The 22,351-nt window shown below is 39.7% G+C and overlaps 1 protein-coding gene across 1 annotated transcript in view; it reads left to right on the top strand.

Moving 5' to 3' along the window:
• The window catches only part of gig2e (grass carp reovirus (GCRV)-induced gene 2e), a 36,169-nt gene extending 14,246 nt beyond the window's left edge, over positions 1–21,923 (top strand). Inside the window, exons 4-7 of the mRNA XM_071546568.1 lie at positions 3,709–4,195; positions 10,609–10,642; positions 19,115–19,520; positions 21,307–21,923. Coding sequence (XP_071402669.1) covers positions 3,709–4,195; positions 10,609–10,642; positions 19,115–19,520; positions 21,307–21,814 — 1,435 coding nt within the window. The 3' untranslated portion in view covers positions 21,815–21,923. The remainder of the gene's footprint in view (positions 1–3,708; positions 4,196–10,608; positions 10,643–19,114; positions 19,521–21,306) is intronic.
• Positions 21,924–22,351: the final 428 nt, after the last annotated feature.

The raw sequence follows: 22,351 nt of genomic DNA, 5'->3' as shown, positions 1-22,351 counted from the left end.
TGTATGATTAATATGAAGGTAAATTAGCTTGCCCTACCACCCTCTGACTCCCAGTCTGCCTCTCACCTGTCGTCCCCCTCTAGCTGCCTATTCTCCTTTCATTTCTCTCTTATTTTTGCCCTTCTCCCTTTTGTGGGCATCTCACTATATAAATGAAAAATGAATGTAAGCAAACAAGATAATCTGGGCTACTACAGTTAGCAGCAGCATCAAGCTTGCTAGCAATAGTCAATTCGGTCCAAGTTAGCTCAATTCATTGACAGCCTACATGCTAAGAAATAATTGCCGGGTGTGTGATATAATCATCAGGTTTAAATAACGACTGTAACTAGTCACATATTTAGCCTGGAGCATTTAACCGCTTCCTTTCCTGGGCCAGGTGCACCACATCGAGGACTGATCAGGTGTAGAAGACCTGGGCGGAGCTATAGAGACAGGAGAGGAAAAGGGACAAACAGCACAGGGAACACATGCAGCCATAACAATTGTCTTTCCATCCTTCTGGCCTGTGTAAATAGAGAGATTTCAGGTTCGCTTTTAATTGCCACCTCAGTTGATGACCTGGTTGTTGTTTCATAAGAGCTGGTCACATGTGGAATGGAGTCTCGCCAATAGAAGTATGCCGTTGGGGACAAAGTTTGAAGCAAGAGGGTGGGACGAGGGTAGTGTGTGTGCATGTGGGTGTGCTTGGCAGCTCATTGCAAGAGATTATCATACAAAGATGATCACACTGATAGCATTTAAGATGACACTCCTATCGAGAGGAGTGAACAGAAAAGCAGCAAATGCCCATATCTCATAGATAACATTGATCAAGTGGCTTTGGCACAATAACAACTCTCTGTCCTCTAGAACAGGGGTTCCCAATCCCCAGTCCCCGGACCGGTGCCGGGCCGTAACATATTTGTCACCTGGCCGTGAGAAGGCAGCGGGGAGAATGCCCACAGTTGCTGGGGGCTGTTGCAATAGTTGCAATATTAGACAATATTGCAATATTGGGGTTTTCCTGAGCTACAATGTGATCCAATTAATAATGATAAGCTGTAGTTTATAGAATTAAATTAGCCTGACACTGTGTTGTTCAGTATTCAAGTTTTATTATTGCATATATATACATATACATACTATATGGTAGATAGATAGAACTATAGTCTGTCTGAGTAGGCCGAACTGAACTTATGGGAAAGTGTAATAGTTTTTTTTTGAGACAAACACGAAAACACGGGTGGGGACAGAATGTGAGGTGTGTGTGTGTGTGTGTGTGTGTGTGTGTGTGTGTGTGTGTGTGTGTGTGCAGTTTTCGGGCAGACACAACTGATACATGGGAGCAGTAGAATGTTGAAGGTCACCGGAACATCACACTTATATGGAGCTGGTTATCAACTTTAGTTTGGTGTAAAAGTACTTGAGAAGAACTTATGTTAGGAGTGGAAAATTACTGGGAGAAACTAAGATCAGTTTTTTTTTTATATTCTGCTACACCAGTGTCCCATAACACACTGGATGAAATCATCATATCATCATGCCTCTTTTCCAGCTGCAAGCTTTGGGCAGAGACAATGCATCAAGTAATGAACAGGTTTAGCAAACTGTTAGCTATCTTGCTAATCATAATAGTAACTTAAATCTCCTATACATAGCTACGTGACTAACTAGCAGCAGGTTGAGCACTCCGTTCAGTTCTACATTTTTGACAGAAAGCCAGCAGTACTCTGGGTCCCGAGGACCAGGATTGACAACCAGTTTTACACAGAGCATTGACAAAAGAAGTGGCCGCACCCACTGATGATATGACATGCTGTATTACTGTAACTGAAAGTTATAAAACAATGCAAGAAGTGAAACGAAACTGAAAGACACACCTGTACACCTGCTGAATTCCTTGTGACCTGAAGCTGTATATAAGGCAACAGAAATTCACAGTCATTCAGTGCAGCATGCCTGTATTCTGAGACCAAGTCCAGCTTTAGAGCGAGGTAAGTTAAATCCACACGTCTTTTTTTTTGCCAAAAATGCTGTGTTTTCTTCACAAAAACACTGTATATACATGTATCGGGGTGGAAGTAACAAAAATTAAATGATAAAAATAGATGTGATGAAAATGCTTGAAAACAAGACTGATGGAAATGCATATGAATTAGAAAATTGATAAATAGTGATAAATTGTCAAGTGATTTGATTATTTAATAAAAATAGTGGTGATCTGATAAAAAAAACCCAAAAAGAAAACAGGACAACATTCATTATTTATCAACAATTCCTGTAATTCATCATTTATTATTTAAACAACAAAATTGCAATTTGTTTTGATTATGGTGAGCACTAAGAGGGTGAAATTAACAGAATTAACTGATAATTAACTGATGAATAAAAAAAACTGTGATGAAACTGCATGTGAATGTAGAAAAGAGAATGATAAATTGCCAAGTGACTTGATAAATTTGATTAAAATTTGATTAAATTACTGGAGATTACAAATGTTGCTTTCATTTATCACTCCTACTCTACATTGACAGTTATTGTTAAACGTGCAGACCTCAAGATCATTTATCATGCCTCCTCTCCTATATCTGTACCCAGATCCCTCTGCCAAATCTACTGTGAATTTTCACATCCACTTTGGCTAATAAAACCCTTTTAGAAAATGTTGACGCTGAATGCAATATTGGGAAGATTAAATATCTATTGTATAGTGTTTTCCTCCTTTTGATTGACATTTAGGTATGAGAGTGGAAGTAACAATAATGAATGGTGGCCTAAATCTGTAGTGTAAGTAATGAATGAAAGGGAAATTTGAAATCACTAGGCAAGGCAAATCGCCTTTGAATTTATCAAGGCACCTCACAATTTATCACTCTGTTGTTCCAATTCACGTGCATTATCATGCTGTTTTTCAATTCATATTCATTTTCAGCATTTCTGCATTTATCAGTTATTTTTTATTCTTTCAAGAAAACCCTTGTCTGGAATAGCATTTCTAAAATGCGTACCGAATTTTGTGCGATTCGACCAAAAGGGGGCGCCACAAGCGCCAAAAATGGGCGTGGCCTAACACAAAAACGGCTGTGACTCCATACCCGTTTGTTCAATGATCACGAAACGTGGCAGATATATTATTATTATTATTGTTAGTAGTAGTAGTAGTAGTAGTAGTAGTAGTAGTGGAAATACAAGTCTGCTTCTTTCACCACTCCTAATTATTTCATGAATAATTCTTTTGGAATTTTGTATGATCACATACATTTTACAAAATACTTATTTTGTGTAGATCTCTGGCAAATTCCAAATCAGTCTATCTGAAATCCATTTCTTGCAAGATAATGTGTAAAAACTTAAAGGGGAGTAAACATCTTTTTGAGTAACTGTAGCTTCTTTTAGAAGGCCTAAGGATAAAACCTTGAATGCAGACAAACAAAAATAAAGGTTCATCGTGTACATTTGAATCCTATAGAAGAGAATACACTCAGAATTCTGAATTCTGACTTTCATCTCACAATTCTGACTTTTTTCTCAGAACTCTGACTTTAAACTCAGAATTCTGAGATTAATCTCAGAACGAACATTTTTCACATGTGGCCCTAATCCTCTTCTGTAGAATCCATTGCCAAATAAGCTGTGATTTTGTTTCAACTTTGCATGATGGCAGGTCTCCGGTGATGGAATCCTTCTCAAGCCATTGCATACTACTAAACCTTTTCTTTTCTACAGTGACGCTGATAAAAGCATGAGCCGAGGCAGAGACCAGCAGTTCAGATACCAGTGGGCTGAAGAAGACTTTGATCCGCCCGGTGTAGGCCGACTGGTAGGTCATTCAGCGCCAACATCTGGTAAAGTCTACATCATGTACCACGGCACCTCCAAGCACAGCGCTGCGCTCATCCAGGGCTGCGGCTTCAAACAGTCTGCGGTCGGGATGCTTGGCCCTGGTGTGTACCTCAGCAGAGACCTGGACAAAGCCAGCCGCTACCCCCTTGAGCTTGATGAGTCCGAGCGGGTCGTCATTAAGGTGAAGGTCAATGTGGGGAAAGTGATCGCCATCAATAGACAAGGCCATCCACGTCAGAAGACCTGGCATGACCCAAAACATGGCGAGGTGTACGATACCGCCTGGGTGCCGCCCAACTGTGGTATGGTGAAGAGCGGTCTGGAGGAGAATTGTGTCTGGGATCCCGACCGAATCACCGTCCTCAAATTCATCTCCCCACGCCAACTCCCACCCACCTCAGGCTGCTATGCATCGGGATACATGTGAGCTCTTGAGTTGTGGAGAGAAGTAACCAGAATGTATTTTGTATCTTCAAATGTATTTTTATATAATTGGATAAGAAAGAAAATTGCATGCAGAATTTTGTTACTCTGTCATGACATTCTGGAAAATAAATTGGTTATGTTATAAAATGGAGAGTCTACTTTTTAGAACAGTGTGTCATTAAGTCGAATGCAATACATATAGATCTAAATGCATTTCACATAGTGGTTATATGTTTGTTGTAAGGAACCAGGAAAGGAAAATAGCCTTTTGCTGGTTACATACTTATGCTATGTGGGCATCCACAGAACTTGAATGGATAGAACGGTCATTCCATTCAAATCAACGTTCCTGGACGGTCAGAGCGGCGGCCATTTTTATGTGTACCATTGGGCTAGTTTCCATATGAACCGACTAATGGCAAGTCAACAACTACAGCTTTGCACTTTGGTGATGTTTGAATTTTTGAAAGTTTGAAGGACTTCATTACCCAGAAATCCTGTAAGGTGAGATAAACTAAATGTCTTCTTTTTTAGTGGATTTGTATTAGAAGCCAGTTATAATCCTAAATTATTCAATACTTTATAAATCCTTACTGGTTTGTTGTTCTGAAACCATACAGTGCTGAGACATAGAGGATTAGTTACATGATACAGTAGGTTATTCAGATATTTACAGGTCAGTATTGGTATATTTGTCTATAACAGTCAACAGTAAGGTAATAGACTGAACAATTCTGGTTAATTTCCAGACAAATTTACTTGTAATTAACATGAGGTAGATCTGTAACTGCAGGTTACCGATAATTACATTAGGATAATGATACTGAAATTTGCAATACTGAGGTTATGGTGTATTTACAGTGAAATTAGCCGCATATGAGTTTGATTTATATGACCGCTGGGCCTACTTTTCACAAACTTTTCTCATGAAAGCACAAATGTGTTGCTGGTCTCTGGCTTTTAGAGGGGTGAACTTCTGAAAACATGACAGGAATTTGAAGCATTTCTTATGTTGTACCATGATATCCCAGGCATCATCAGTCGTAAACATTGTCCTGGAATGATATACATATCATTGAGCATTGACAAAAGACCAACCCAAGTTTTGCCACTCTCTATCCCTGATTGATGTAACACAAAAGTGATTCAACCTGCAGCCAGTTCATGAAAGCTTTTACATTTGCTGTTCTAAACACCCAGTGTCTGGTAGCTCTTTCCTGGGAAAAATCCTCTGGCACACAGGAAGAGATGCATTTTTTCCGATTGGTTTGGAGTAAATAGATGAACTGGGTAGTTGGCATGGTAAGTGATAGCCACCATGGCTGAACAGACAAAGAGCTCCACCTACAGAAACTGCTAAACTTCAAAAGAAAATCCAAGGAACAGTACTGGCCACACTGTAGTGCAGTGTAGAAACACCACAGTAATGATCGCTTAACACCAAAGATGTTGCCAAAATGTATAAAAACGCAAGAAACTTGCGGATTAACACTTTAACTTTAGTAATCCAACAAGATACAGCTGCTTAAAAGGGTGTTCGTTTTCATTAATTTTGTCTGTCAAGCACTGACCACTCCACTACTATCCTGTACTTCCATTTTAACCCATCTCTGCTGCTTAGATGACGTGAGCACATGGTCCTTGTTTTTTGGCACTTAACTTTTATGGAGAAACGTTTATTTAGCAGTAATAAAAATAAAGTGCCACCTTTAGTGGCTAAAAACAGAAAAATACTTCAGAATCTCAGAAACAGCAGCAGCCCCATTCCTCTGCTATTTTCATTTCAAAGTGAAATCTGTGGAAAGCATAGACTGTATAAAAAGATGGACACAGTGAGTGTGGTGTGACCCATTGGCTTCTGAAGCGTCATGTTGAAGCCTGGAGATTGTGTTTACGCTCGCCACCATGTTGCCAGCGCAGCCGAAGCGAGGCCGAGGGTAGAATTGAATGCCGCAGCACCAACTACTATTGGCCCGTAAACCTGACGATCAACCCTGTATTATATCCATTGTATCCCGTTAATGACACATTTATTTTGAAAATCGCCATAAGGACACACATGAAATTAGCTACTGAGGCCATAACCTCTTGTGGAAAAAATGTATTGACTTGTTTGTTGAGTTGTTTTTGGCAAGAAGTTGGGTTGTGGTCCTGTATCGACTTGCATGGAATCAGGCTGGGGAGCCGGCCTCTAGCGGCTCCAAAAGGTTTGGCTTCAAAATTCACCTGTGGTTTTGGACGGTTGGTAGAAACCTATCCAACCAGTGAGGCAGAAGACGTGACTCTGTCCTGTTTGATCTCTTTCCTCCCTAGCTACCTACAGCAGCTTTAAGGACAGCATCATATTCTTTCACTCAGAAGAGCTGCAGGTATTTATGGTTACATTCAGAAGCTCTTCTAGAGACATGGGCTTTGCCCCACATGGCCACAACACCTCATATCTGTTTGAGACATCTGTCTCCTCTTCTTCCTACAAGCTCTCTGCCACATCCCAACACTTCCTCATTCTCCTCTCAAGTTACATCAATATTACCAGGGCCGGCGCTCCCTGTAGGCTGAATAGGCAAATGCCTAGGGCCTCACAAATGCCTATAGGGCCTCATGCATCCTTTATTTTATTTTTTTCTTCAGACGGAAAAAACTCGTTCTTTTTTATGATTTTTAATTAATTCCAGCTTTTTATTTTAACACCATTGTTAATTCATATTTCTTTTGTTTTTCTTATACTTGTTTTATATTTCTTATACTTGTTGTATGCTTTTTATAGGCTATCTAGGATTGTTCTTTATTATTTTTAATTTATTTTATTATTATACCCGTTTTATATTTCTTGTACTTGTTTTATGCTTTTTATATCTCAGGATTGTTTTTATCATTTATTGATTTTTGTTGTTTCTCTTGTAAAGCACTTTGAGCTGCATTTTATGATATGAAAGGTGCTATATAAATAAAGTTTATTATTATTATTATTATAGCCACTGCAGTCTTGAAAGTCCTCATTTTAAACTTATGTCCACACAAGAGGAGAGAGCCACATTCACCTTTGTAATAATTACATTTTATTTTGATATTCATGTGCTCAATCTTATAATAGGTTACAAAAATACAGTGCTTTAAACACTCGTTTTTTACTCAGTCTTTATTGCTTGATGGCGGGTAGGATTCATCTCAAAAGGGGGCCTCCACAGAAAATTTTGCCTAGGGCCTCTAGTAGTTTATAGAGCAGGAACCAAACCCACAAAATTTTGTTCTACCCCTACCGAGGGTAGAACAAAACATGACCTTGTTTTTTCATAACTTTGACATGTCCCCTTCATGAAATGGATGGTCATAATTTTTCTTTTTACTGCAAAAGTCATTACATTCATCAATTGATTCACCACATAGGCAAAAAAGTGAAAAAAAAAACGCCTGCCCTGAAAGAGGGAGTACCAAGTTAATCCCATGTCATTTTCTACCTACTGGTTGTATTTACATCATATTTGCACTGATGGTCTACAGGTAGTGTCCCTACACTCCCAACCAGAATGTCAAAATATGGTTCTATTGTGAATCAGCAGCCTTTTATATAAGGCCTTATTATAGGCGGAAATATCAAACAGTTAATTTTTCTGAGAAATACTCTCTTCTAATCCTAATCTAATAATACTGTAATCAGTACCCAGTTATGATAATAATTCATTTCAGGTAGTCACTGACATTGTCTCATCAAAAACAAGAAGTAATAGTTTGTCACTGAGCACTATTATTGTGACTATCCAGTGAGTATAACCCAAAAAAGTACACAAAAATGCCTGCCTTGTAACAGGGAATGCCAAGTTGATCCCATGTTTTTTACCCACTGGTTGTATTTACATACTTCATATTAGCACTGATGGTTCTCAGGTAGTATCTCTAGACCTGAAAGCAACCTCAAATTAACCACAATGTCCAAATCGAGGGCTTGGAGCCAAGGGGCGTAAGTGCGATTTTGGTCGAATATGAGTATTATATATCTCAGTGAGATCTTTTCATTGCCAAAAGGATACAACTGAAAACATGACCCATAAGTTTTAATTAAACAAAAACTGAAAGCCGTAACAGTAAAAGTAGGGTTTTGCTTGATGTCAAAAGAGCGTAACTGCACTTACGCCCTTTTGACACCTAGCAAAACCCCACTTTTGACACTGAACAATCATTGTGGGTAGAGGATTCTAACAGCACTTAGGTCATCTGTTATCAAAGCCACACTTACTAATTTGGTATAATGCAACTTTGAACAATTTTCTTTATTCCTTACAAAGTGACTTAAACTTTTTTTGAATGGCAGGAACAGATAACACTCTTCATTCATGCCAGCAGGATAAAGGGTTTTTAGCTGATGTATCCAAAAACTCTCCCATTGTAAGTAAGTAATTTTTCATGATTACCACCTCTTCGGTTGAGCCACACTTCAATTCCAATACATTTTAGATCCTCAACTTTGTGCCCATGTTCACAGAAATGTTCAGATTTTTCAGACATGTTAAATTGAAAGGTTTTTTCACCAATTCAGAATCTAATACAATGGCACTTTCCACTGATAAGAACATTTTCAAACCTAAAAGTACTTTTTATCCCACAGTAAGCAATCATTCCACAAATACTTTTTGTAGACTGGTAGAAGAAGTAGAAAATAAATTTGGGGAATTAGAACATATACTGAAGTGTAAGAGAAAGAATCTCACACACGCTGAGAGAAAAGCCTTAGATGACTTAACAAAAGATAGGAACATCACAATAAAGCCATGGAGGAGGGTAGCTTATATTGGACACAAGTAAATACAGTGAAAAAAATAAAGGAAATGCTGATGGATAAAAAAAATATTACAGGAATTTACTATTGAATCCCACAGAGAACTATATACATGAGTTGAATACTATTATCCAAAAGGGGTTGTTCCCAATAAATCTTTTTTATTGCAACAGTGTGTGGGAGTCCTTTGTTCTACTACAGTCGGCCCATGGTCCTCTCCTATGCACCTGTCGATCTACAGGTGTGCAAAGGTTCTGCTCCTTGACCCTCTCTTCACAAAATACAAAATTGGTTAATCATATATGCTTAAGTGTTTTAATTATCCTCCCAATAGTTGGACCCAGTTATTCCCCTGGGATTCACATATATTGTCACGTATGAGGGATAAGGAGGCTGGACCCAAATGCAAGAACCGGCAGAGAGGGAACTTGGCTGAAAAAGGCTTTAATGAAAAAACTAAGGCAGAGTCCAGAACTAAAACAGGCAACCCAAAAAAGGTAGATAACAGAAAACAGGCCAAAAGGCAACGAGAACAGAAAGTCCAAACCTGGCCGGATGGCGTCCAGCAGACTATGACAGGACTACACAGGTAACAAGGCTGGTAACTCCACACGTAACAAAACACAACGAACTGGCAAGGACTACAAGGAACCAAGACAAGATACACACACACAGACTGATTACACATGAGGGACAGCTGGCTGGCAGGGGAGAGTCCGGGAGGTGATAGGCTGAAGCAGGCAGGAGAAGAGGGAACAAGGCAACAGGGCTAATGGGTGATGGAATACAGGTGTGTGGGAGCAGCAGGGGGGAACAGGTGACGAGGGGAACTCTGAGGACATCTGGAGGCTGGCAGGAGGATGGCAGGACTGGGGAGTGAAGGGAGAGATAGACCAGGGCACAGGGGAACAGATCATGGCAGACAGGGGCAGACTGGGACAGATCATGACATATATATATATATAAATATGAAATAGAGTGAGAGAGAAAAAATGAACTCACCAGGAACAAATGCCATTACCACACACTTGAAGTTTGAAATCGTCAAATATACTCTCAAAAAGGCTAGGAAATCTGGGCCATCAGACTAAATCGGAAGTAACAAGCCTCTGTGTTGTTTTGGACCCTGACCTGAGTTTTGAACACCACATAAACAGGGTGACAAAGACAGCGTTCTTTCACCTGAGAAACTGAGCCAAGGTACGATCGCTTTTAATCCAGCAGGATGCTGAGAGGCTAATCCATGCTTTTATATCAAGCAGACTTGATTACTGTAACGCTCTTTTTACTGGCCTTCCCAAAAAGACAATTGAGAAACTACAACTGGTTCAGAACTCTGCGGCTAGACTATTGACGAAAACAAGGAAGAGAGAGCATATAACCCCTGTTCTGGCTGCACTGCATTGGCTCCCTGTGTCTTTCAGAGTTGATTTTAAAATTATTCTACTTGTTTTTAAGGCTCTTAATGGCTTAGCACCTTCATACATATTAGAGTCCTTGGTGTCCTCAGGTCCTCTGCGGCAGGTCTTTTAAAAGTACCGCAGGGTCCCCAAAAGAAAATTGGGGAAGCCGCCTTCATTCACTACGCGCCAAAATTGTGGAACTCCCTGCCTAAAGGTATTAGAGAGGTGGACTCAGTAGACATTTTTAAACGACAGCTGACAACATATCTTTTTAACCTGGCATACAATCACTAATACTTCTTTCCTACTCTGTTTTTCTTAACTTTTTTATTATTTTATTGTTTTTACTGTCTTTATTTTTTTTTCTATTGTTTTTAATGTTTTTACTTATTTTATTGTTTTTACTCATTACTCATTACTGTGATATGGTTGTGCCGAACTATTCATTTTTGTGATATGGTTGTGCTGAACTGTCAAAGCACTTTGAGCTGCATAGTCTGTATGAAAAGTGCTATGCAAATAAAGTTATTATTCTTATTAAATCGGGGGAGACCCCAGACGCATGAAGGTTCCAAAGCAGTAAGAAAAAGTGAAAGCAAAGAAGCCCATCTTACAGTATGTACCCTTGTTGTTAAAAACATGCCCGGGCTTGATCAAACACCACACTTAGTCATTTGTTGGTAGGATTACCTGCCCACCCAGGTAGGAGGGGCTGATAACGTCGGGTGGGAGGGGCTGATGACATCAGGGGGAGTGACCAATGCGTGCACATTCACAGAAAAACTACTCACCTTACTGTTACCCATCAGGTATAATGCAGTTTGATGTAATTGATCAATACTACATGGGAAGCCATTACTTGATTCTGCTAAGACATTTTGATGAGATTCTTCTTCTTCTTCTGCCCTAAAAGTATCTGGATCTCAGAAACCGTAAGAGCTACAGTGACCAAACTTGGCAGATAGGTCCAAAGTCTCAGCCACTAATCAGGTTACGAAATCCACGTCAATTGGCCTCATGGTGGCGCTATAACAAGCAACTTTACATTTTGGCCTATAACTTCTGAACCGTATGGGCCACAATCAAAATTCCACTTTCCCTGGATTCCTTGGTTCATTCTGCATCCATCCATATAGGCCCCGCCCATTTCCGCCTAACTAGATTTTCCGCCATTTTGAATTTTGTCCAAAACCGTTTTTTCGCTACTCCTCCTACAAATTGTGTCCAATCATCGCCAAATTTGTGACACAGCATGTCTGGACTGTCCTGCACAAGTTATCGAGCAGTTTTTTGATATTCCACACCGTTTTCAGGTGGGGCCTATTTCACAAAAATCACCATAACTCAGGAACGCATTGTCCTATGGTAACCAAACTTGGTACACGTGTGCAGGTATGTAGTCTGAGCTATACACGGTACTACATGGTGTCATTTTGCCTATAGGGGGCGCTATAGCAACATTTCAAATTTTAAAAGGCCATAACTCGGTGACTGTAGACCATAGGAACAAAATTCCTTGATTGCTGGATTCCTTGGGCCAAGTTGCATCTATCCATATAGGCCACTCCCATTTCAGCCCACAAGGTTTTCCGCCATGTTGAATTTTGTCCAAAACAGTTTTTTCGCTTCTTCTCCTACGTATTTTGTCCAATCTTCACCAATTTTCACTCACAGCATGTCTGGACTGTCCTGCACAAAAGTTATCGAGCAGTTTTTTGATAGTCCATACCGTTTTGCTACAACTGGCTTTCAAAATTTGTAGGCAAGGCCTAATATACAAAAATTGCTCTAAGTCAGGAAGTTGTTGGCGTACCTTAAACAAATTTGGTACATATGTGCACAGGTCAACTCTGAGGTAGCATGCAACATTTGGTGGTATTGTAACCATAGTTGACCATAGTTAAAATACTCTAAGGCTCTAAATAGCCTATAGCTTGGAAAGTCTCATTACTTGGCCCTATTTTTTTTGTGCTCCCTCCATTGCCCTCCTGTGGACTCAGTAGCCTAATGGTTAATGAATAGGTCTACCATGCAAAAGATCGTGGGTTCAAAGCCCGTGGGTAATGCTGTCTCCACACCACTAAGCTTGTGATAACTAAGCATAATGTCTTAAGTTTCTAATTTTTGGACAAATGACCATATGAAAAGATGAACTTGACAGAAGTCACGGGCCAACACAAAAGCCGGTGTTAGACTGCATGTCCAAACTTCACAACATGTTATTTTTTGTGTGTGTCTTTCTACCTTCTGTAATGTTTTGTCTATCTGTCTGTCTTATCAAATTGTGCTTGGACCCCTCAATCGCCGCTTGCGGCTATATTTATTATTATTATTATTATTATTATTGTTATTATCCTGGGTTTCAAAGAAGAATTTTACAGTGAACAGAACATAACCGATAAGACAGCTAACAGCTACAGATGAGAAATGCATAGAAAAAAAGGTAGGCTAAAAAATACAGCCTAAAAACACATAAAAGAACACTAAACAGAAAGCAAAGAAATGAATGACAGTAGAAATGAAGATAGACTTGCTCTGTCTTGTCTTTCCATCCTTCTGGCCTGTGTAAAGAGAGAGAGAGATTTCAGTTTCGCTCTTAACTTCCACCTCAGTTGATGACGTGGTTGCATAAGAGCTGCTCACATGTGGAATTGGAGTCTCGCCAATAGAAGTATGCTGTTGGGGACAAAGTTTGAAGCAAGAGGGTGTGTGAGGGCAGTGTGTGTGCATGTGTAATAGACTGTATCCCGAGACATTATTTCAAAGATTATCACACTGACAGCGTTTAATTCCTACATCGCGAACATGCAACCAGCAGTAAGGAGCGTAGGCTCATATGAAACTTATTCATTCCCCAATTTGTGACCTCTGCTCAGACAGTCAGACCGGCTCATTTATGCATATATTTTTATATTAATGGATTAATACTTACCTTAATGTGATAAATATGGAGCTCTCTGTAGCCAAAATGCATGGTGCCAGTGGGAAAACTATCTCAGCTTGGACAGAAACCTTAGACACAATTGAAGCATTATATAAGCTCCCTTTGAACGTTGCCATTTGATTATAGAATAATACTGGATAACAATCTTATGTATGAGTATATATATGTATCTGTACTGTATATATTGTATAGATATACTGTATGTATGTGTGTATGTATGTATGGATGCATATATGTATTCTTGTGTCTTGTGTTTTTTCTTTGAGTTGGATTTACTTTATTTTGTAGCTATGGGAAAATATTTCATAATCATTTCCTTTTGCCATTTCCTTTTGAGAATTGAGTAATATAGATCTGTGTGTGGGTGGGTGGGGGGATCAGTTGCCATGAGGGGGAGGGAAGATGAGGGAGGGTTGGGGAGTTGAGACGGGATGAGTTTAGGGGGAAAAGTACACATACTGTGAGCATATATGTTTTTGTTTTTAGAATGTTGTGTACTAACTTTTCCTTTACAAAAAAGTTGATCACAAAAAAAAAGAAAACAGATAGGCTTACGAGTGCATATAAATATCCATGCGTATGAAATAATTCACAACTCAATCACATATGCTCACTTAATATGTAAACTTTGACCCATATTCACACCTTAAATACCTAAAACTCAAGAATACTTCACCATTAAACCCTGGAAGTAACATCTTGTGTGTTTCTCACAGAAATGGAATGGAATGTGCAAATGCATTAATCTAATAGATAACATTAACCAAGTGGCCTTGACATAATCATAACTCTCTGTCTTCTGGAAGAAGGCGCTCACCTCTTATTATGCATCTCCTAGAACTATAATTATCACTGGTTGTTCAGTCTTGTTCATATGACCGTATACTTCTTCACCAATATCTTTATTATATTATATCTGTTTTAACATAATCATGACTATTCAACACTATAAAACTCTGTGTCATAATACAGATTTCCAGTTCCTTGGCTCCCAACCTGCAGATTGAATAAATCTGTCAAACTGCCACTCTATTGTCCTAAGTCTTTCTCTGGTTCAGTATATATGGTAGGTAGATAGATCGATAGATAGATAGATAGATAGATAGATAGATAGATAGAACTAGTCTGTTCGAGTAGGCCAAACTAAACTTATGGGAAAGTGTAATAGGTTTTTTTTAGAGACAAACAAGGGTGGAAACAAGTGTGGGGTGTGTCTAGTGTGTGTGTGTGTGTAGTTTTCGGGCAGACACAACTGATACATGGGAGCAGTAGAACCGGAACATCACACTCCTTATATGGAGCTGGTTATCACCTTTAGTTTTGTGTAAAGGTTCTTCAGAAGAACTTATCATAGGAGTGGAAAAGTACTGGGAGAAACTAAGATCCTACGGGCCCCAAACTAAGTCCATCCCTGCCTAATAGGAGGGAAAAACAGCAGTACTAGGATTGAGAACTACAGTTTTAACCACACCCACTGAACGAAATCCTGTCTCACTGTAACTGAAAGCAATAAAAGAGCGCAAGAAGTGAAACGAAACTGAAAGACACACCTGAACATCTGTTGAACGCCTTGCTCCGACCTGAAGCTGTATATAAGGCAAAGTGAATTCACACTCATTCAACACAGCCTGCCTGCATTCTGAGACCAAGTCCAGCTTCAGAGCGAGGTAAGTTACACGTCTATTTTTCCACAAAACTACTGTAGATACTGTATGTATGAGGGGTGGAAGTAATAAAAAAATGAATGATAAAAATAGACGTGATGAAAATGTTTGTGAACTGAGAACAAGACGGATGTAAATGCAATTAGAAGAGAAGGCAAGTTGTTTAAAAAAGTGGTGACTGATAAAAACAGAGCCATAGAGGGCGAAAGTAACAGAATTAACTGATACATTTAGAAGTGATGAAAAATGTGTATAAAAAAACTGCGATGAAACTGCATGTGCATGGAAAAAAAAGAATGATAATTTGCCAAGTGACTCGATAAATTCAAAAGGCATTTTGATCGAATAACTTGTGATTACAAATCTTCCTTTCATTTATCACTCGCATTCTATATTGCCATTTATTGATTTTTTAAATTATTTTTCATATAAAGAAGGGTGAAGTGCACCGTAACAATAAGAGAAGGGTGGAGTTGGGTTAGGGAAGGACCGTTATAGATCACATATGTTCTACTTGTATGCTTTTGCCTAGAAGTCAGAAATATTACATGTAATATATTTCCATGCATCCACAGTTGGAAGGTTTGGCCTTGTTTAACCCTCCTATCATGGTTGGGGTCAATTTGACCCTATTTAACGTTTCTAAAAACTGATTGATAACTGAGGGAACTTTCCCTGTAATTTTTGATCTTTAAAAAACATTATAGAGTTTTATCTCACCTGAAGGTTTTCTGCCAATGAGGTCCTGTCACAGCTCTTTGAAAGACTATTTTGGTGACTAATTTACTTTTTAGTGGTGTTTTTTTTTCCATTATTGACTGTTAACTGTGTGTTAAATGTGTTTCTTGCTGATATAACACTTTCAATTACAATATTTTTTTGTAGGTTTAAATTACTGGGCTCAATTTGACCCCAAACATAAAAGATATCTGTTCATTTTAACACAATAGGAGGGTTAACCTATTTACAATGTTATGAAAAGAGTGTCATTTACATGCAAATATCAGGGGTAATGTCTTTTTAGCAGCCGTAAATCCAGAAAACAACTTTTTTATATATACTGTATATATAATTTTTACCTTCAGGTTTTTGGTGTCATTAAGTAAACATAGACAGGGGTAAGATACATATGGATCTTAAGGACAAAATTAACACAAGACTACACATTTGCAACCACAGAGCATTCCCGGAACATATGCAGGAAGGCAACAAGACTATCTGAATTGCAAATATGATGATAATAGGTAGGTTGTAACTTCATCTCATATCTATGTAAGGAGTGGCATAAGCTCTAGGAATGATCTTGAAATGAATGAGTTGATAGTGCCCCAATTACAATACAGACCTATTTATTTCTCAGGTTGTTTCTTTTTATGGTCTCAAAAAAGGCAGTGTCAGTCAGTTTTAAGCCACTCCGCATATTCCGGTCTTTGAGTATTTTTCCAGGTACTGGCTGCTATGATTAAACCTGTTAAAACTAAACCAAACTGTGCTCTGTTGACCCCAGGAGGCAGAAGAGACTTTTCACCCAATAAACATAACTGAGGAGATGCTGGTAGAGACTGTCCGATCCACTCCTCTACCTTTTGATGTACTTCTTTCCAAAAGGAAACACTGAGGGACCCTCCCACATAACATGTAGGAATGTTCCCACGTCATTCTTACACTTTCAACAGATATTATATATTACATCTTCCAGATTGCCCTTGTGGGCAAAAATAAATAAATAACATAAAATGTTGATGCTGAATACAATATGCTGGGAAGATTACTCTCTTGTAGAATGTTTTCCTCCTCCCCTTTGGAGGTGAGACCTAAGACAGTCCCAATGCTGCTTCACAGCTGTACATATTTCCAGAAGTTATATTTGTTAAATCATATTGGTCTTTAAACCTGGAATGACTTACAACGTATGTGATCATATAAGTCGCCTATGACATGTATCCCCTTCAGCCTCCACCCATCCCACAAAAATGATATTTACCTATTCGCACTGAGGGGTTATATCCCAAGCATTTCATGTATTTTTGTCCATACCCAGTGTGAGTGTTCTAAGATTGGATTGATTTCCCCCTCTATAGTGGCTGTGGTTTTTCCACTTCCAAAAAGTTGATATACGACACGTTGATGAACAGATTCAACAACAAGGGTCGATCTCAGAAAGTTCACCTGAGTTACCAGAGTAATGGAACGGCACTTAAGATGGCGGCCAGGATTCCCCCGAGGGGAAGTGGTGAGGGGAAGTTAAGCAGGGCCGGTTAAAACAATTAATGAAATGCACCGCTGCCCCTCTTAGGGAGGGAGGAGGCGGTGAAAAGAGCCAGCAGCTGCACTACGCCTCGGTCAAAAAAATAAGAGTGGTGATAATGACAGTAACAATATGAAAAGATAATCTATAAGAGGATGGCAATATAAAATAGACAACTAAAGGTAACTAACTTAAAGGTAACTTATTTAAGTCTCCCTGAATGGGATGTCGGTGACCAGTTTTTTCAATTCCAAAATTAAAAAAAACTCAGAGGGAATGCCCGCTCTCAACAAAATGGTCACCTGGGGTGAGGGAAATGTTTTATTCTTTTAGTAAAGAATAACTAGAAGGGCACTCGGAGAGCGCAGACCTCCGCCAAGGTTTGTGCTATTATTGCTTGTTCGTGAGTCGGATCCGGATCCACTCGAAAATGTAATGGGTTCTTCCTTGGCCCTTGCTACACCCTTCCATGAAGTTTCATGAAAATCGGGCCAGTAGTTTTTCCGTAATCCTGCTGACAGACAAACAGACAAACAAACAAACAAACGGCACCAAAAACATAACCTCCTTGCTGGAGGTAATTACCAGATGGAAGAGGCAATATCCTAGGTTCAGTGGTTAAAGGGGGAGCAACATTGCTGTGGGCCAAAAAGGATCTAAGGTTTTAGGCCCTTCTGTATGCAATATTGGGAGGCTGGCTAAAGGTTCACCCAAGAGAGGGATCAGACAGTAGTATGTGCTAGTGTTGTTTTTTTGTATGGAGAGCAGCTCTGGACTTTGTTGCGTGAAAAGTAACTGAATAGTAGACTAGTCTGTTTGTGCTGCCTTAAGCAGTTGAGATTTCAGGAAGTCCTCATGTTTTTTCTCTGCATCACCTAGCCATTTATCACAATACACCTTCTCCCAGAGACATTCCAGCATTTCCTTTTTTCTATGTGTATATACATTATCAGAGGAGCAGATGGATTTGACTCTCTGTAGTTGACTCAAAGGAAGGTTCCTTTTTAGAGCAGGGGGATATCAGTTGTGGGAATGTAGAAAATGATTCTCAGTGGGTTTCCTATAGAGATCGGTAGAAAGATGGTTAACTTCTAGAGTTACCCTAACGCCCAGGAAATCCTGAGTGCTTTCATTATGACGCATCGTAAACTAGGAATGATCTGTGACAGAATTCAGAAAAGCATGAAAATTGGCAAGGGATGAGACATCCCCTCTCCACAAAACAAAGATAGCGTCAATATACATATTGTATATTTTCACATTTACAAAATATTTACTTTGTGTGATCGCTGAAAAAAACAAATCCAAATTAGTCTATGTGAAATCCATTTCTTGCAATATAATATGCAAACGTTTAAAGTGGAGTAAACAGGTTTTTGAGTAGCTGTAACTTCTTTTAGAAGGCATGATAAAACCTTGAATGCAGGCAAACAGAAAAAAAAGTTCATTGTGTACATTTGAATCCTATGGAAGAGAATAAAGTCAGAATTCTGAGAATGAAGTCAGAACTGTCTTTTTTCTCAGAATTCTGACTTTAAACTTAGAATCTCAGAATTCTGACTTTTTGAATTTTGAGATTAATCTTAGAACTCAAATTTTTCGTGTGGCCCTAATCCTCTTCCGTAGAATCCATTGCCAAATAGGCTGTGATTTTGTTTCGACTTTGCATGATGATGGGTCTCCTGTCATTGCATACTAATAAACCTTTTCTTTTCTACAGTGACACTGATACCAGCATGAGCCGAGGCAGACACCAGCAGTACCGATACGAGTGGGCTGAAGATGACTTTGAACTTCCCCCTGGTGTAGGCCGACTGGTAGGTCTTTCAGAGCCAATATCTGGTTACGTCTACATCATGTACCACGGCACCTCCAGGGAGAACGCTGAGCTCATCCAAATGTACGGCTTCAAACAGTCTAAGGATGGGATGCTTGGCCCTGGTGTGTACCTCAGCAGAGACCTGCAGAAAGCCAGCCGCTACCCCCTTGAGCTTCCTGAGTCCGAGCGGGTCGTCGTTATGGTGCAGGTCTACCTGGGGAAAGTGATCGCCATCAATAGACAACACCATCCACGTCAGAAGACCTGGCATGACTACAGATATGGCGAGGTGTACGATACCGCCTGGGTGCCGCCCAACTGCGGTATGGTGAAGAGCGGTCTGGAGGAGAATTGTGTCTGGGATCCCAAACGAATCATGGTCCTGAATGTCATCTCGCCACGCCTGCTCCCATGCAGGTATGGCTACTATGCACCGGGATACATGTGAGCTCTGAGTTGTGGAGAGAAGTACTGTCATGGCATTCTGGAAAATAAATTGATTATGTTATAAAACTTTTTAGAACAGTGTGTCTTTAAGTCGAATGCAATACATATAGATCCAAATGCATTTCACATAGTGGTTTTATGTTTGTTGTTTGGCAGAAACATGTAAGTAACAAGGAAAGGAAAATAGTCTTTTGCTGGTTACATATGCTAGGCGAACATCCACAGAACTTAAATGGATAGAACGGTCATTCCCATTCAAATCAATATTCCTAGTACCATTGGGCTAGCTTCCGTATGAATGCCATGGATTGCTAATATGTTAATGTTGACTAGGAGAGCTAGTGAGAGAAGTGCAATCTTTAGATAATGCTATGTTAACCTTGTCAGCTTTCAGTTGAGTTTTGACAGTTTGCTAAGCACTCATGCAACAGACACATCTGCACAGTTCTCAAGTAAGTGTGACAGTCTTAAAGCCCAGACTTGTATCACCATAGCAATTGAATTAACCCTTAAAATTCCATAATCGCCATTTTATGCTGCGCTAGCCAAATTACCATTGCAAACAGTGGAAGGACCATTCTATCCATTCAAGTTCTGTGTGAGCATCTTATACAAGTTCCCAGACTGTCAGACCCCCAGACCTACAAAATCAACCTCACTCTCCCTACCTAATATTTGAGACATTCCTGTGATCAGTATTTCCAGCTGTTTCTCTCACCTCTTACCCTCCGCAATCATTCCTCCCCTCCTTTATCCATTTTCTTCCCATTTGGTTCATGACAAAAGTTCAGTAGGAGAGATTCTCATACTATTCATCTATTTACTAAGGTTTTGCTCACAGCTCTCCAAACATTTGAGTCTCCACAGGAGGGATGGGGTCAAATCCAATCATCCAATAATCCAATCACTGCTCACTGTTAATCAGTTGAGCTCTCAGGAAGTCCTGCTTCACCTAGCCATTTATCACAATACACCTTCTCCCAGAAATGTTCCAGCATTTCCTTTTTTCTATGTGTATATACATTATCAGAGGAGCAGATGGATTTGACTCTGTGGATTTGACTCTGTGTAGTTGACTTAAAGGAAGGTTCCTTTTTAGAGCAGGAGGATGTCAGTTGTGGGCATGTAGAAAATGATTCTTACCAGTGGGCTTCTTATAGAGATCGGTAGAAAGATGGTTACCTTCAAGAGTTACCCTGCCCAGGAAATCCTGAGTGCTTTCATTATGACGCATCATCAGAAATTATCTGTGACAGAATTCAGAAAAGCATGAAAATTGGCAAGGAATGAGACATCCCCGTTCCACAAAACAAAGACACTGAAAAAAACAAATCCAAATTAGTCTATCTGAAATCCATTTCTTGCAGTATAATGTGCAAAAATTTAAAGTGGAGTAAATAGTTTTTTGAGTAGCTGCAACTTCTTTTAGAAGGCATGATAAAACCTTGAATGCAGACAAACAGAAATAAAAGTTCATTGTATACATTTGAATCCTATGGAAGAGAATAAAGTCAGAATTCTGAGAATAAAGTTAGAACGCTAACTTCTTCTGAATTCTGATCTCAGAATTCTGACTTTTTTTCTCAGAATTCAACTTTTTCACATGTGGCCCTAATCCTCTTCTGTAGAATCCATTGCCAAATAGGCTGTGATTTTGTTTCAACTTTGCATGATGGTGGGTCTCCTCTCATGGAATCCTTCTCAAGCCATTGTATAGTACTAAATCTTTTCTTTCCTACATTGACGTTGATACCAGCATGAGTCGATACGAGTGGGCTGAAGAAGACTTTGATCCGCCCGGTGTAGGCCGACTGGTAGGTCTTTCAACGCCAACATCTGGTAAAGTCTACATCATGTACCACGGCACCTCCAAGCACAGCGCTGCGCTCATCCAGGCCCACGGCTTCAAACGGTCTGCGGACGGGATGCTTGGCCCTGGCGTGTACCTCAGCAGAGACCTGGACAAAGCCAGCCGCTACCCCCTTGAGCTTGATGAGTCCAAGCGGGTCGTCATTAAGGTGAAGGTCAATGTGGGGAAAGTGATCACCATCAATAGACAAGGCCATCCACGTCAGCAGACCTGGCATGACTACAGATATGGCGAGGTGTACGATACCGCCTGGGTGCCACCCAACTGCGGTATGGTGAAGAGCGGTCTGGAGGAGAATTGTGTCTGGGATCCCGACCGAATCACCGTCCTCAAAGTCATCTCCCCACGCCAACTCCCACCCACCTCAGGCTATGCATGTGGATACAGCTCTTGAGTTGTGGAGAGAAGTAACCAGAATGTATTTTGTATCTTCAAATGTATTTTTATATAATTGGATAAGAAAGAAAATCGCATGCAGAATTTTGTTACTCTGTCATGACATTCTGGAAAATAAATTGGTTATGTTATAAAATGGAGAGTCTACTTTTTAGAACAGTGTGTCATTAAGTCGAATGCAATACATATAGATCTAAATGCATTTCACATAGTGGTTTTATATTTGTTGTTTGGCAGAAACCTGTAAGGAACCCGGAAAGGAAAATAGCCTTTTCTGTAAGGAACCAGGAAAGGAAAATAGCCTTTTGCTGGTTACATAATTATGCTATGTGGGCATCCACAGAACTTGAATGAATGGAACGGTCATTCCATTCAAATCAGTGTTCCTGGACGGTCAGAGCGGAGCCATTTTTAAGTGTACCATTGGGCTAGCTTCCATATGAACCGTCTAATGGCAAGTCAACAACTACAACTTTGCACTTTGGTTTGAATTTTTGAAAGTTTGAAGGACTTCATTACCCAGAAATCCTGTAAG

Source organism: Centroberyx affinis, unplaced genomic scaffold (genome assembly GCF_046629955.1).
Source record: "Centroberyx affinis isolate AG114_WGS23_722 - 3 ecotype Tasmania unplaced genomic scaffold, CSIRO-AGI_Caff_v1 ptg005319l_1, whole genome shotgun sequence".
Taxonomy (NCBI): domain Eukaryota; kingdom Metazoa; phylum Chordata; class Actinopteri; order Beryciformes; family Berycidae; genus Centroberyx; species Centroberyx affinis.
The sequence above is the reverse complement of the archived record's forward strand: the minus strand, read 5'-3'. Positions and strand labels throughout refer to the sequence as shown.